Consider the following 15053-nt stretch of genomic DNA (forward strand, 5'->3'; position numbering starts at 1 on the left):
TAACACTATTCAACCTTTTCTAGTATTTTTCAAATACTTTAAAACAAAAGTTAACTTTTACATATTTAAAGAAAAAGAAAAAAAAATACTCGATAATGTTAAAGTGATGTAAAAAAATTTTAGTATCAAAATATATATTTGCAAATAATTAATTAATGATGCTTCTACTCTCTAAGTAATTTTAATTTTTTTGAATTTCTTCATATTTTACATGTTCGTTAGTGGTTTGAAATGTTTAAATAAAACATTGGACAATGATTTTTTTTAACTTGTATAGGATTTCAACTTTGAAATTCTTGGAGACAAGCATCCTGAGTAATTGATTAATTTTTAAACTTAAATAAATTTTAGATATTTAATAGATTATTCATTTTTATTTTGAATGTATAATAAATTATTTTCCAAATTAAGTAATTAATTAATTCTAAAAATTTCTGAAAAAGATGTTTATGTATATTTTACTGGAAATATAGTGTTATCTCTTTTAATTTATCTTTGAAATGTTTTCGAATTCTTCTTGACTTCTTACTTTATTTATTTTACCTTGGTAATTGAGGTTTTTTTATCATATAATATTGCATATTAAATAGGTAACAAAAATGATTGAAGTATATCATTATAAGAAAATGATTAAATAATAATTAATTTATAAATTATAATAGTTAGTCACATTGCTTAAGTTAGATATTATTTTATAAACTAAAAATTGTTAATATTTAATCTAATTTCTATTATTAATAAAAAATTATGATTGATTTATAAATCAAAGTCTAAATTAGCTTTTAACTTTAAAACTTCACAATGTTAGAGACTAATTTAGATTTTAATTCATAAATTATTTATAAATTTTATTTAAAATAGAAACTATTTTAAAAATTAATATTTTTTAGTTTATAAAATAGTATGTATCTTAATCAATAAAATAAACAATTATTTTTAATTTTTAAATTAGTTTTTATTGTAAGATATACTTTTCCAATACTATAAATCATATAATATAAGTTTGAACTTATTAGATATCTTATTTAAAAAATATTAAATCTCTAAAATAGAAAAATAATCATATTAATATCAATAACTCGTTTAAGTCTAATTTTTACATGCTTCTTCGTGTAGGACAAAAATGGATGATTTTCATACAAAGACTCAAATGAAAAATGGTGCTATAGGAGCAGGGAATACATTTTTAATTAAACCAAAACAATTTAATTATATATAGCTATATTTATTAAAAAAAAAGAAGATGAAATTTCATAACCAAAGCAGCTTTGCAAGCTATATTTACATCTCAATCTTAAAACTTATCCTCTTTAGAAGATGACAAAATGAAGGTTGTAACAGGTGGATGCTGCCAGTGTGATGCTAACTCTTTCAAGGTTAATCAGATGAAAGTGAGAAAGAAGGTCCTCTCATCCACTAGTATTTGGTGTTGTTGTCTTGCTTACAGCATTAGAATCTGGTGATGGTGGAGGAGGATCATCCTTCAGCAACACAACATCATCAGATGTGCTTGAGATATCCATTACCTCAGGCTGGCTTTTACTCTTTCCATCACTCTGTATATCCTTCAGAGTCTCCACCACTTCTTCCATTGAAGGTCTCATCTCTTTGGAACTCTGCAAGCACTGAAATGCTAACTCAGCCACACCACTTATCATTTTCCTTACCTTGAAATCTGATTCAAAACCAAGGTTAGGGTCCACAAGCTCTTGCAGTGTCTGATTGTGAATCTTGTTAATGGCCATGTTGGCCAAATTGATTTCATGTCTATGCCTTGTTATGTCAACAGCAGGCAGGGATGATATCATTTCAACCAGCACCACTCCAAAACTATAGACATCACTTTTGTTAGTAAGCTGGTAACACTCGTGGTACTCTGGATCCACATAACCTGGAGTCCCTTGTGGAGCTGTTGAAACATGGGTGACATGGTCTGGGAAAAGACGCGAGAGTCCAAAATCTGCCACCTTCACACGGAAGTTGCTGTCAAGAAGAATATTGTTGGTTTTAACATCTCTGTGGATGATATCTCTGAGATGAAGAAATTTCAGTGCACTTGCAGTTTCCACAGCAATATTCATTCTGATATGCCAGGGGAGTGTTCCAGGTTTAGATCGTTCACCATGAATATGGTCTGCAACAGTTCCATTAGGAATGTACTCATATACAAGCAGAAGTTCTCGACTGTGGCGAGAGGTGCATCCGTATAACTTCACAAGATTTGGATGATCAATACGAGTTAGGATTTTGATTTCATTCATGAACTGTGCAACTCTCCTGTAGTTGTTCTCATACAACCTCTTCACTGCAACAGAACGCCCATCTCGCAGTTTGCCTAGACAAGAAACATCAGAAGACAGCAACCTTTGTTAATGTTCATTAAAGACACAGAAACGACAGATATACAGTATAAGCTGCATGTTCTTACCAAAATACACTGTCCCGAAGCCCCCTTCTCCTAGTTCTTTAGATGGGTCAAAGTAATTCGTGGCCTCTTCCAGTTCTTCATAGGAGAAGAGATGAACTCCAGGTATAATGCTTTGAGTGAAGCTGTGACTTCCCTTCTCAGTGTCTTTTGAAGATGGATCAGAAGAGAGGCTCCGAGATTGTATATATGACATTACATAACTATTCTTCCTTCTACGAATAAAAATATAGACGCAAAGGCCCACTATAAGTGCTCCCCCTACACCAGAACAAACACCTAAAGAGCAAGGATAGCAAATTTCAATTATTATATGACTAGTAATGAAATAAATGTGAAAAAAATAAAGAAAAGAAATGAAAGAAAACTGAACCTATTTACCTATAATAGTTTTCATTCTCCAATTCACTCTTCCTGCAACAGATAGAAGGGAAAGCAAAGATGGGTTAGCATTCTCCCAATTCAAGGATGATAATATAGTAAACATAAACACACAGACATTCAATTTCACCAAATGCCTCAAGAAGGAAAGTACGCGCTAAGGGTTATGTCATGATAAAATGGCATGACATCCTTATGAGGCAAAATGGGAATTACCAATAAGTGTAAGCTGCACTGGTATCAGACAACTTAGATGTTAGCCATACTATACTTGTTTTCCGGTTCAAATTTATGATGACTAGTTTCTAACTGGGTATAAAATTTGGTCCGTTTTCTTAAAGTCCAAGTATAAAGAATACTCAATTTCAGCATATTTATGCATATTTTGATGATGAGCATATAATGCATGACAACTGATAAAGATATCTTCTCATCAAGACAATGACATGATTATACGTAGCTGAACCTTTTCATGAGACAGTTAAAGAGGGAAATGGGGAAACAAAACATGAAAGGAATAGAAGCGTCACACGGATCTGAATAAACAACAAAAAAAATGATCAATATTTGAAAATATATTATTACCACTACCACAACTTCTTAAGTAGGACTTATCCTTGCAGAAACAGAGAAACTGATTGCCATCAAATCCACAACGTCCGCCACTTTTCTCACAGTATTCGCAATCAGGTGCAGTCCAATTCAAAAGAAACCCCATCTTCAAAATCTCAATGTAATTCATTTTCAATAAGCCCGTGAAATTAACAGAAGCATTCATGATAAATGGCGCATTAACCATAAGCTGACACTCATTCAAGGAATAGTTTTTGTGCTCTAGTGCCTCCTTATGAAAAACCGCAAAAGAATAAAGTGAAGCATTTTTAGCACAATCTACTTCGTAAGTGGGGTAATCTATGGGTTCTCTGGTACAGTTGTAGAAGAAAGAGAGATTCCAATTTTCTGAACTGTAGGTAAAGGGAGTTTGATCAAAGCTGTAATTAGATAAGGGAACAGGACAATTGTCCTCATAGGCAGCCATGTTGGCCACAGTAAATGAGGAATTAGAATAAGAGATATCTTTCACTTGAAAATCATAAGTAGGAGTTCTGAGAATTGGATTTTTATCCATGCAAGTGATCTCAAAGTGGGGATAGCCACAAAATGATTCCTGTTCATAAGAAATCCAGAAAGGATACTTAATGGACGGGCCATTTCCACAACTTGTAGGTGTGCAGGCCTTAAATTTTGGATTAGAAGATAGAACAGTGGTAGCAAAGAAGAAGATTGCGATAATAATACATAGTTGAGGCTTGATGTAATGGAAGGAGATTGGAAGGATCATTTGGTTCTGGGAATTTGAAAAGAATGGAGAGGAGAGAAGAGAAGAGTATTAGTGTGGAATGTAAGGTTGACATTTAGAAAAAACTTCAAAGTCGTTGGTAGGTGTGTAGTGTGGAAATTCTGACACGAAAACATGCTACTATTTTATAATGGGGTTTATGGTTGAAGCTTGAAAACGTAGATGAAAACAAAACAAAAGTTCAAGCAACAGATAACCAGTTATTGGTTCGTTTACAAACACAAGGAAGTTGGTGAACACCTTATCTTTGCTTTCCTAAACAAGTGACTTGCAGTTTTTCGAACTTGTTGAGGATGTTTTTGTAATTCCAGTGTGGGCTTGTCCATACCACATTGTTTCTAGTCAAAAGTTGAACGCCCACAAAGGAAAGTAGGTGAAGTACTTTTCCCATGGAAGATTGCAGGCTTCATTTTTTGTAGTTATATAATAAGCATCAACACAAATGGAATACCACTGAGGATCAAAACCACATCATCCCCAGTAATGGTGACATCACTATGACACTGCAGGTCGATAAATAAATCTACAGGCAATAAATACATACATACATATACACACACACACACACACATATATATATATATATATATATATATATATATATATATATATATATATATAAAATTCATAATTCCATAACAGTGGAATGCATAGTAATGTAGTTTTTCTATTCTATCTACATAGATATTGCTGTTGTATCTGAATGCAACCGTATGTATTAGCGCCATTGAATAGATAAGAGTTTAGATATATAGTCATGCATGCAAATATTGCAATAAAGCACTAAAGAGTAATATTTTAAAATTGATTCATGTTTCATTACTAAAGGGGAAGATCAAAATAGTGGATGATTTTGTTTGAGCAACCATATTTTAGGAAAAATAAGAACAAGTGGAGAAGTCAAAGTCTGCTTCGCAATTTCGATATATACTTTAAAAATCTCAAAAGTAGAATAAAGAAGAAAATGATGTCCATGATAGTGAAAGACGTGTTGGACCGCAAAAGAAGGAAAAGATCTACATTTACTCACAAATGCAATCAACAACTCTGTTCAAAACTAAAATCACAATTATACCCTCTATATATATTACGATGCTATTTAATTTCAATAAAGGTTTTTCTTTGACGAATGTACAATTTCTTCATAACTAATTATAACAATATAGATATCTAAGTTAATAAATAATTTTTAAATATTATATTATCAAATTATTATTATAATAAATGTGCCAAATAGTTATATATGAAATAAAAATTGTCAAAATATCATTGTTGATTTAATTTTTAAATGATCACTTGTCCGAGATGAGCAGATAAATTAGAAAGTATATTATTAATGAAAGAAAAAGTTTTCCTCTTCTGAATGATTGGTGTTACATGCACATGCATCCGTAAAATCAAAGTAAGGAAAATTAGAAAAAGGATGGATCATACTTTCTTGTCGTGTATATGTTAAGGACGGGTCCCAATAATTTTAGACCACAAAAAATAGCTAATGTGACTGCCAAGTGTTTTACAGCCAGAAAAACAAGACAGATATACATCATTTATGCTTAGACTCTGAGTTATATATAACTAATAATTTCATAATAGATCAAACTTTGCCCCTCTTAAAAGGATATACAGAAAATTTTGTCTTAATTTATTCTCTTTTCCATGTCTTTTCTTAATAATTATATATCTATAATATATTCACTACATGCATGGCAGTATATATAATATGTTTGAAATTTTTCGGTAAACAATTTTTAGATACATGAATAATCAGAATTACAGTTAAAAACAAATTTAGGCATAAAAATAGAGCCAAACAGGGAATGTAATTCATAGAGAAACTGCTTGATAACATTATTCAATGGTTAAAAAGGAAACTTTCAGGAAAATGGTACTAAAAGTCAAAGTTAATACATATTTAGAGAGGTGATTGAATTGACGCGTATGAGAAAAGGAAGAAAAAATGAGAATGGAGAAAGAAAGTAATAAATAGGTGGAGAGAAAATAGAGAGATGATTTTAATTTGGTTATTGACTGAGTCAAAGCTGAAGGATGGAAATGAAGGTGTGAAGAAGGAACCACATATCAGCATGACTTGAAAAAGGTGGAGTCAGCAACTCTCGTTTTTCTCATCCTCATCAGGTCAACAACTTAGTTCTCATCGAAACCTCTATATACTATTCAGTAAATTTGAATTATTAATAATTATTTTCATCATGATTATAATGGCTAACTTCAATCTTTACCAGTACTGTTTATTATTAATTCATATCTATGAAGCAACACGTGTTTTGTTTTTGTTTATCAAAGTATTTCTTTTGTTAAAAAAATTATCAAGGTCTTTAAAATTCAAAACTTAACTTGAGAATAATTAGAAACATACTACATAAACCAACTGGCTATTGCTATGATGCATCACATTTTTTTTTTCTTCTAAACAAACACTGCCAGACAGAATATTGTCAGTAAAAATTTAAAATTATGCATGTAAAATACTCTTTCTTATAATGTTTAATTAAAAAGAACTCTTTTAAGTTCTTTTCATAAGTGTCCCAGAATACTGATAAACAAGAATCCAATCGAGATTGATGTCATTCCACTCTGTTTTTATTTTTGGGTTGATGAAGCCGAGTCAGAACAATTGATATAGGAGAATGCAAAAGCCGTGCTTTATGGGAGTTGGTGGGGAAAGAAACCGGGGAGGAAGGATATAAGTCATTGTAAAAGAAAGATGATAATTTGTGAAGAAAAAAAGGAATATTTTTAAAAATAAAAAGGAAGTGATGATTGGAGTGGGTGGTGAGGATGGGAGTAAGAGTGGGTTGGTCGAATTGCAGTCTTTGTTGTACTAATTATGTCCTAATTGTGGAATGAAAAATGTGTGTTGGTTAAACGATAGTAATAGATTACAGAGCGAGGATGGGAAGTGGGTACCTAAAAAGAGGATTCTGTGGCACTGATACGTAAGATATGAGAAGCTATGAGGGAAAATTGAAAAAGGAGGATAGAAGACTTACTTTTTTGGAGAGAACACTGTTCATTTGGGCAATAGCTGCATGAAACTAGATGTTCATCATAACCATATGGAAAGCAACTTCCGTCATTTTCTCTGCATCTTCTGCAACCATCTGGAATACTATAGTTGACTTCAAACGCATCATTGAGAGCTTCTTCCAGAACTCCAGCTCCGTCATCAGTGTCATAGTAATGATCCAGAGGACCGGCAGCAGGCACGTTCAAACTTCCATTGCAATCCTTAAGCGGTGGGTATTTGTCGAGTATCTCCTTTTCCGTGTTCCCCTCTTCAAAATAATACAGAACATCCCCGCACGTAAAGTTGCGTTTTGAAGGGAAATTTGGGATTGTAGGACAATGATCAAATATAATGATTTTATGCACTGGTGTATTATACTGATGCAGAGCGTTGTTGAAGTTGTCGTAATCGAAGTTCTGGTAGCCGTAAAAAAGGTGAGTAGAACAGACATGGTCGACAGGGGGTCTTGGCATGAGTTTCATGGTGTGAGTGGTGTTGTCGATATCCTTCACTGTGAAATTTTGAGATTCATAATGAGCATGGCAGCTGAGCAGGGATGATGGATCGGCGCCGTTACATTGAGAGGGTGGAATATTTTCCCAGGGAGGATCGAAGATGACGGAGACTCTTATGTTGCAGATGTATGACTGCTGAGAACAAAGCGATGGCGGTGGCGATGGTTGAGAGTGGGAATGTGGCAAAGCGATGCAGAAGAAGCAAGAGACGGTGAGTGCGAAGGCAAGGGGAGTGGTGTGGATGTGACTATGTTTATCATCCATTCTCATACTTTTTCTCAGTTCCCTCACAACCCTCTCTCTCATAAAAGAAAGCTATGGAAGCAGTTCTTCTCACTTCTCCCACGAAGCTACCTCCTTCTTTCCTCTTACTTTCTTCACTCCCAAACCATTCACATTTCAACATTCCCCAAACACGACCCAGTCTCCCTCTCTCACAAATTGAAAGAATTAGGGAATAAACTCTCTTTGGTTACTTTTGTTTTTTCCCTTGTAAGTCAATGCTTATTGGAATAATTTATAGTCAATTTTTTTAATTAGATTTCTCCGTATATTAGTATACTATCAAGTTAATATGTTCTGTTCTTCCAAAGAGTATGAATTACACATCAGCAACGCGTAATTTCTGTTTATTACTTCAGTTCTAACCTAAGTTTGGAAATTAGACTATTCTACACAGATTGATTCATCTGTAGTAAATATTTAGGTATGATTCTTATTTTCCACCTGTCCAATTTTCCCAAATCTGTAACATCTAATTATTGTTGTGACTCACCCTCTGTCAAGACGACTATTAGAAATCCTCAGGCCATTCTCATATTTTTTATTCATATGCATCAGATGCTGATTTGATTTTGAAGCAGTCTAATGCATGTGAGAGGGCATGGTTCTTTTATGATGATGGGAACTTTTTACGTTAAGAAGTCATTTCTCGACCAATCTCTCAAATGTCAGCCATTATACACGCAATGAAGAAATATATATAGGTCATATTGGTTCATGATATTAGTCCCCAGCATTTTCATGCGATGGAGCATTGGATTAATTTCAAGCATAGTAAAATTTTGAGAGCTAACTTAATGGATGATTATCAAGGCACCTGTCCTTGAAGGCCGCATAATCACTGTCATAATTACGAGGTTAGCTCCATCCCCATAATCGATGAGAAAACTGTGATGTTTTTGATTCTATGGTTGTACAAGAGGTTACACATGGACTATTGAGAGGGACACTGTGGCAAAGTTGACAAGAAGAGTCACTGTGGATGTAAGCAAGGTGGGGTAGATATAGGTATAGAATACATTATGGTCATTTGATCATGTAGGGAAGAGTTACATGTTGCAGAAATACGTGTGGTTGTTAATGAAATTGCTGCATGAGTTGTTACTGTTACTGATGGACACAACACAACACATTGTATTTTCAAAAATATGTTGCAGAAATTAATTTATTTTCTTTACAAATTCGCTAAATTATAATTTTCTAGTCTCGGGCCTACTCTATTTACTGAGATGTCCTATTTTTCCCAAAACCTAACGTTTTAAACTTGTGGTTAGTGACTTCTACAATAAACCACCAATTCTACTTTTGCTTATTTCTATAAATCAAAATGTATCCAACAACCTGTGAAAGGATGTGGTTGTTCTTTATAATGGAAACATCATCTTTATTCTTTTAAAGCAAAGCTTTTTAAGTTCTTTCTGACCCATTTCTAAAGTCTAAACCTTTATGTACAGTAAAGGTCTATGACCATTGACCTAGATTGGATCGTATATTCATAATCAAGAGACTCTAGCAATTCAAGGAAATTGAGAATGAGAACAGAGAGAAAAGAGGGGTATTTGGAATCAAGGGAATCACCTGTGAAGAAGTGCTTCCATTAGAAAATTATAATAAAAAAGGTAGTGAGCTATACTGTTGTTAGGTAACTGTTGCTGTCATCTTTCAATGACAATTCTTTGTTGTATTGTAGCATCTAATCACCAAAATTACTGTACTGTTATATGCAGACTTTTAAAAACCTATACTCGTTATTATCACTTTGTTATTATATAAAAGTCAACAAAAGCCAAACACGCCCATAGGGAACCGAAATATGACATTATAAAATTTGACACGTTATCTCATAACGCAGTCTTCAATAGTTCGATTTATATTATAAAAGTTTTGAACAGAATGAAAGAAAAAAAATCAAAGGGAACTATTCTGACCAAACAACTTTTCCTAACACGCAAACCAAATTAACAGATCCATTCCATGTTTAGAATGTGAAACTGCCTGCCTAAACCAGAGAGGATGAATGACTTGTTTGATTTCACGTTTCAGATATGATTTTATTACGCTTACTAAGAAGCTATGGTATTTATAACTTGCAGTTATTCACATCCTAAACGCGAATTTTAACTTCTCGACTTGTGTTCTAAACAAGCATGTAAGGTATTTGGAACCTCAGAAAAAGTTGAATGCCACCATCCAAAAGAATAAGATTATAGTTGGAGAACTTAATCTAAACAAGAGATGGAAGAAAACATACTCGGAGAATTTGGAGACTGTTCTGGAGGGTAAGAGGGTAACTGTGACTTTGCTGGTGTTACTCTGGCTGTTGGTTCTGGAGACTTTGCTATGATTTGTTTACAAATCTCAGCATCTGATTGCTGATTTTGGCAGAGACAGATAAATCCACTCGTAGATGAACTGTATCCACATCTCCCACTAGATCTTGTGCAACCATCACATTCATCTTCATTCACACCACTCCATCCAACCTCAAATCCACTTGCTAAAACATTTCCCACATCCGAATCACTCTTCACAGCCTCTCTTAGAACAGAAACATTGATGCTGTTCTTGCACTCCAGACTAATGAACTTAACCACTTCAGTATTCGCCACAAAAATTCCATCTTGACCACCAATGGGGCAATTAAATGCTATTGCTCCTCCAATATTCACACTACCAGACGTATATCCAAGAGAACCGCAGTCATATAACAAAGTGTAATCATCATCATTAGAAGTGTAGTTAAAGAATTCAGGATCCAACTTCACATTCACATGATCATTAATACAAGGGTTGGCCAATAAATCCAACCTTGCAATAGTCAAAACCTTAGATGTTTGATTCATGTCAATGACTTGGAATGTCTGTGACATGATGTCAATTGTCACGTTGTCTTGTTGGCAATCAAGCTTGAACTTTGGATGGCCACAGTAGCCTGGCTGGTCCTTACTCCAAAATGGGTAGCTAATATTGGTCAGTTTCCCACAGCTAAAAGGCTCACATGCTGCGTACCGTTCAGCATCACTAGATGCATAAGTTGGGAATAAGAGGGAGAAGAAGAAAAGGGTGTTTATGAGGGAAGAAGAAAGTGGAACAAGAGAAAGAGGCATGACAGAAATCTGAGAGGGGCCTCAATTTGCAGGAGAACAATGTCAGAGGCCTTGTTTGTTGGTGAGGCAAATGATCAACCACACAACAACAATCTATATATCTTAGTCAAACTAAATGACGTATAACTAGCATGGTGTCTTTCATAAAAATGGTGTTGACAAGTTGGAAAAACATTAAAAGAAAACACTCCAAGCCTTAAATTTTGATTGTGTAAACATGTTAACCAGTAAGATATATTCACTGGCTGCTGTCTTTCTCACGTAAGTGATGTCATGATTAGATTTTTTCTTTTGTTTATAAACTTTATTCAATGAATAAGACTAACTTCACACAGGGGAATGATAAACTAGGAGAAAAGTACAAGATCAGAATAAAACAATGGATCCATGTCTGCAAAATGGTGTGTGTTTCTATCTAGAAATACAGTTTTGCCTTTGATCATCTATATTATTAAAATCATTATCAAAGGTTAGAAAATCTTAAAATAGACATTGTGCTATATGCAATGAAGGTGGGAAGAAAAATTGCTCTACACAAGGTTGAATGGACCAGAACAAATAATAATTTGTGCTTGGCTGGAAAACTGTTGTTAAAAATATTACACTAATTAAAGTTAAGACTAAAACACTCTACCTAACCCTTTTAAATATTTTAATCTTTCCCCTATATTAAAAGAGAACCGTTTACTACCACTGCATTTGGGATAATGTTATAAGCGAATGAGTGTCTCTACTTTTTCAACCTTTTTCCTTTTGATGTTAAGAGTTTATTTAATTTATGTTCATAGTATGTTCTTCTGAAAGAACGTGTTGTTTTTATAGAAAGGAATTTATAAATATTAATACAGAGTTAGGTAAAGGAGATTAAAATATAGCAGTGTTTATGTCTACACAATTTCCATTGCTATGTCAGAGGAAGAACCAAAATCTTTTAACTAAATAATTATTCTACAGTTCTCATTTTAAGATATGGTTGTCCTCAGTCTAGTCAAACCACCAAAATTAAAAACTCTTTTTATAGTATTTTACATTGCAAGTTGTAATCCATGGCTTATGAATTCTAACTAGTCGGCCATAGTAGATGGACAGCCCAATAGTCCTGAAAACTATCGAGCCCAAGCCCAAATACAGTTCCTTGTTCCCAACCCATATACCCAATCAGGCCCATTTTCTTACTTGCTATAAGATTAGTAATTTATAATACAGGGTTTAACTAATGATGATAAACAAGTCAATTTAAAAATAATTTATCACTCAAATAATAAATCAAACTAAACAATTTTCTTGGCTGATAATTTTTAAATAATACAATAAATTATGTACCATATTTTAAATAATCATAACTAATTTTAATAATGTCGATGGGGCAAAAATGTTTAGTCAGTTTGGAGTCAGTTTTAACTCAAATTCAAAGGTTAGAATATACCCCAAATATCAATTCCTTATTGGAATAATTAATATTATAATTTTTAAAAACATGCAAACATTTTTTTGTGCAATGGTCTCAATGTCATTAAAAAAAAATATACAATCAATAATAGAACTATATTTAGAATAATTATAATAAAAATCTGCAATCATCTTGAATAGAATAACAATATAAAAAAAAGTATATATATGACAACAAAGTTGTCACATAAATTAAAGAAAATATCATCAAGTAGTTGCAGATATATGTATCAAAGTCATATAAACGATATGTCTTTTCCATTTCTGGCTTCAGAAATCGTGGTATGAATCTTAGCATTACTTTGTTGTTGTAATCATATTAGTTAATAAATGAAATGAAAGGAAAGAAAAAGAAAGAGAAAGAAGTAACAGAGAAAGAGATATATTGTTAAGTTAAGGTGGCAATGGTGAGAGTTGACATGAGAGAGTTGCTGATGAACACTCTTGGAGTAGTGATGAAAAAGGGAATGAGAATTTTTATTGAAAAATGACTCTTTTATTTACCCTACAAACACTGATTTTTTCCATTATAATATCATTTTCAATTCACAAATTTTATACTCAATCTGTGGTCGACTAAAGTTACAATAAGATGGGCTGAGTAACCAGAAGAAAATATTAAATCATGAAATATTTTAAACAGATGAAGTAGTAGAAGCACAATTGCATACGTATTCAACCTTACACTAAATTAACACAATCAAAAAGATATCAAATAAACCATAATATAACCAACAAATTGTAAGTATATGTTTTAGATCTTTAAGCAAGCAGATTTTCAAGTGAATTTGATCAATAAAAGAATGAGCAATTTGTTTCAAGAAGCTTAAAGTATACCTTTTTTGCAACTTTTGGCAACAGTTCTGCCATCTCTGCATAAGCAACTTGATTGCTTGGTGGTATGATCGTATCTGCAATAGCCATCAGAATCCTCACACGCTGCACAATCCTTAGCACTCACCCAATCAAGCACAAACCCTTTCTTCATGGCATCACCAAAACCAGTGATCAAATTAGTACCATCGATCTCTTCTTGCTTCACCGTCACCACAACATGCTCATCGCACTGCCTCACCCAACCGTATCCATTTTCAACTTCATCCCCAGCCAGAAACACGTAAGACTGATTCTTATGATCATGTTGCTGCATGCACCTTATGTGCTCAACAGATGCAGGATAAGAGCTGCAGTTGAAATAGAAACTCAGATTCAAATCTAGAGAGCTGAAAGACAAAGGAAGGTTTTGTAGGGAAACATTGTGTCGTGCCCTAGGACATGGTTGGTCCAAAACATCTATGTCAAGAAGTGTAATTGAACGATCATCATAGTTTATATCTGCGACTCGGTATGTGTCAGTTGGAAATCTAATGATGGCATGGTTGTCCGAGCATTCAAGACCAAACTCAGGGTAGCCACAAAACTCTCCAACATTGGTGTCGGACTTCTTCCAAAATGGGTAACCGATGGATATGTTACCACAGTTAGAAGGAGCACATACTGTTGATGTGTTACTATCAGTTTGAGCATGACATGTCACCAGAATGATGAACACTGCAAAGAGGGAGTGATAGGGTTTTGGCATGGTTAGAGGACTAAGAAACGTAAAGCTAAGGAATAGGTTATGAATGAGATGATGATAGTTGTATATATAGCCATAGATTTTCTTCATGTGATGAACCAGTCAAAGAAAATTTTCTTAAGAGTCAAACTCTTCATTTAGAAATATAAGGTGTGCTCATGTGTCAGTGGGAAAAGAATCTAACACTTTTTCTACTACATATACGTAGCTTTATGCATATCTTTTTACCTCAGTAAGCTATTTCTAATAGAATTTCCTCTGCATAAGAGGGTGATTTGATGCATTAAAGTTCATAAGAGTCTTGGACTTGACGCCCTAGTTTCAACTTGAGATGAAATATAGCTGAAATTGTACTAAAAATTTGGTGAATGATGACTGTTTCCACGAAGTTCAATGGATTAATTTTTAACTTGGAAGTCCTTTTGGGGTCAGAAAAATGTTAGAGATATGAATATTAAAAGCATGTTGAAGAATATTATATTGAGAAACGCGTGGCTGGCACGTTCCTTTCATATTATAAGGTTCCTACATTGCATCTGTTCATGGATTTCTAGCCAAGTGGAAGTTTTTGTATTGGAAAATGATATTTCAATACATTTATTTTAACACATTTTTTTTATATCATTTTGATACTCTACAACGTGGTTGGACGATTTCAAATTTTAAAAAAAGAACTTTAATTTTTCTTTTCCAAATATGTCATTGTCTCAATTTTTTTAATTTAAAATTGTTCAATCATATTTTTACATGTGTACAGTGTCAAAATAATATAAAAAATGATATTAAAATATCATTTTCTTTTTTATTTATTTTACGGGAATGACTCGTTTCTGTCACGTGAAAGAGGAACATTAATAATAGCAAATATATACATAAAATTTATAATAAAATAGGTTTAGATATAGTTTTGCCACTATTTTTTTCCAA

The 15053-nt window shown here is 33.2% G+C and overlaps 1 protein-coding gene across 4 annotated transcripts; it reads right to left on the bottom strand.

Moving 5' to 3' along the window:
• Nucleotides 1-1044: 1044 nt before the first annotated feature.
• On the bottom strand, nucleotides 1045-14231 carry LOC106771296 (LEAF RUST 10 DISEASE-RESISTANCE LOCUS RECEPTOR-LIKE PROTEIN KINASE-like 1.2). 4 transcript variants are annotated; one of them, XM_022783406.1, is made up of 4 exons: nucleotides 13385-14231; nucleotides 2807-2839; nucleotides 2429-2704; nucleotides 1045-2335 (listed from the first exon to the last, which is right to left on the bottom strand). In XM_022783406.1, exons 1-4 carry the CDS (start codon nucleotides 14214-14216, stop codon nucleotides 1410-1412), a joined length of 2067 nt encoding a protein of 688 aa, XP_022639127.1. In that variant the 5' UTR covers nucleotides 14217-14231; the 3' UTR covers nucleotides 1045-1409. The 4 variants fall into 4 exon arrangements, with proteins under 4 accessions (XP_022639127.1, XP_014512738.1, XP_014512745.1 ...); XM_014657252.2 differs by lacking the exon at nucleotides 13385-14231 and adding an exon at nucleotides 10243-12409; XM_014657259.2 differs by lacking the exon at nucleotides 13385-14231 and adding an exon at nucleotides 7178-10231.
• Nucleotides 14232-15053: the final 822 nt, after the last annotated feature.

Source organism: Vigna radiata, chromosome 1 (assembly GCF_000741045.1).
Source record: "Vigna radiata var. radiata cultivar VC1973A chromosome 1, Vradiata_ver6, whole genome shotgun sequence".
Taxonomy (NCBI): domain Eukaryota; kingdom Viridiplantae; phylum Streptophyta; class Magnoliopsida; order Fabales; family Fabaceae; genus Vigna; species Vigna radiata.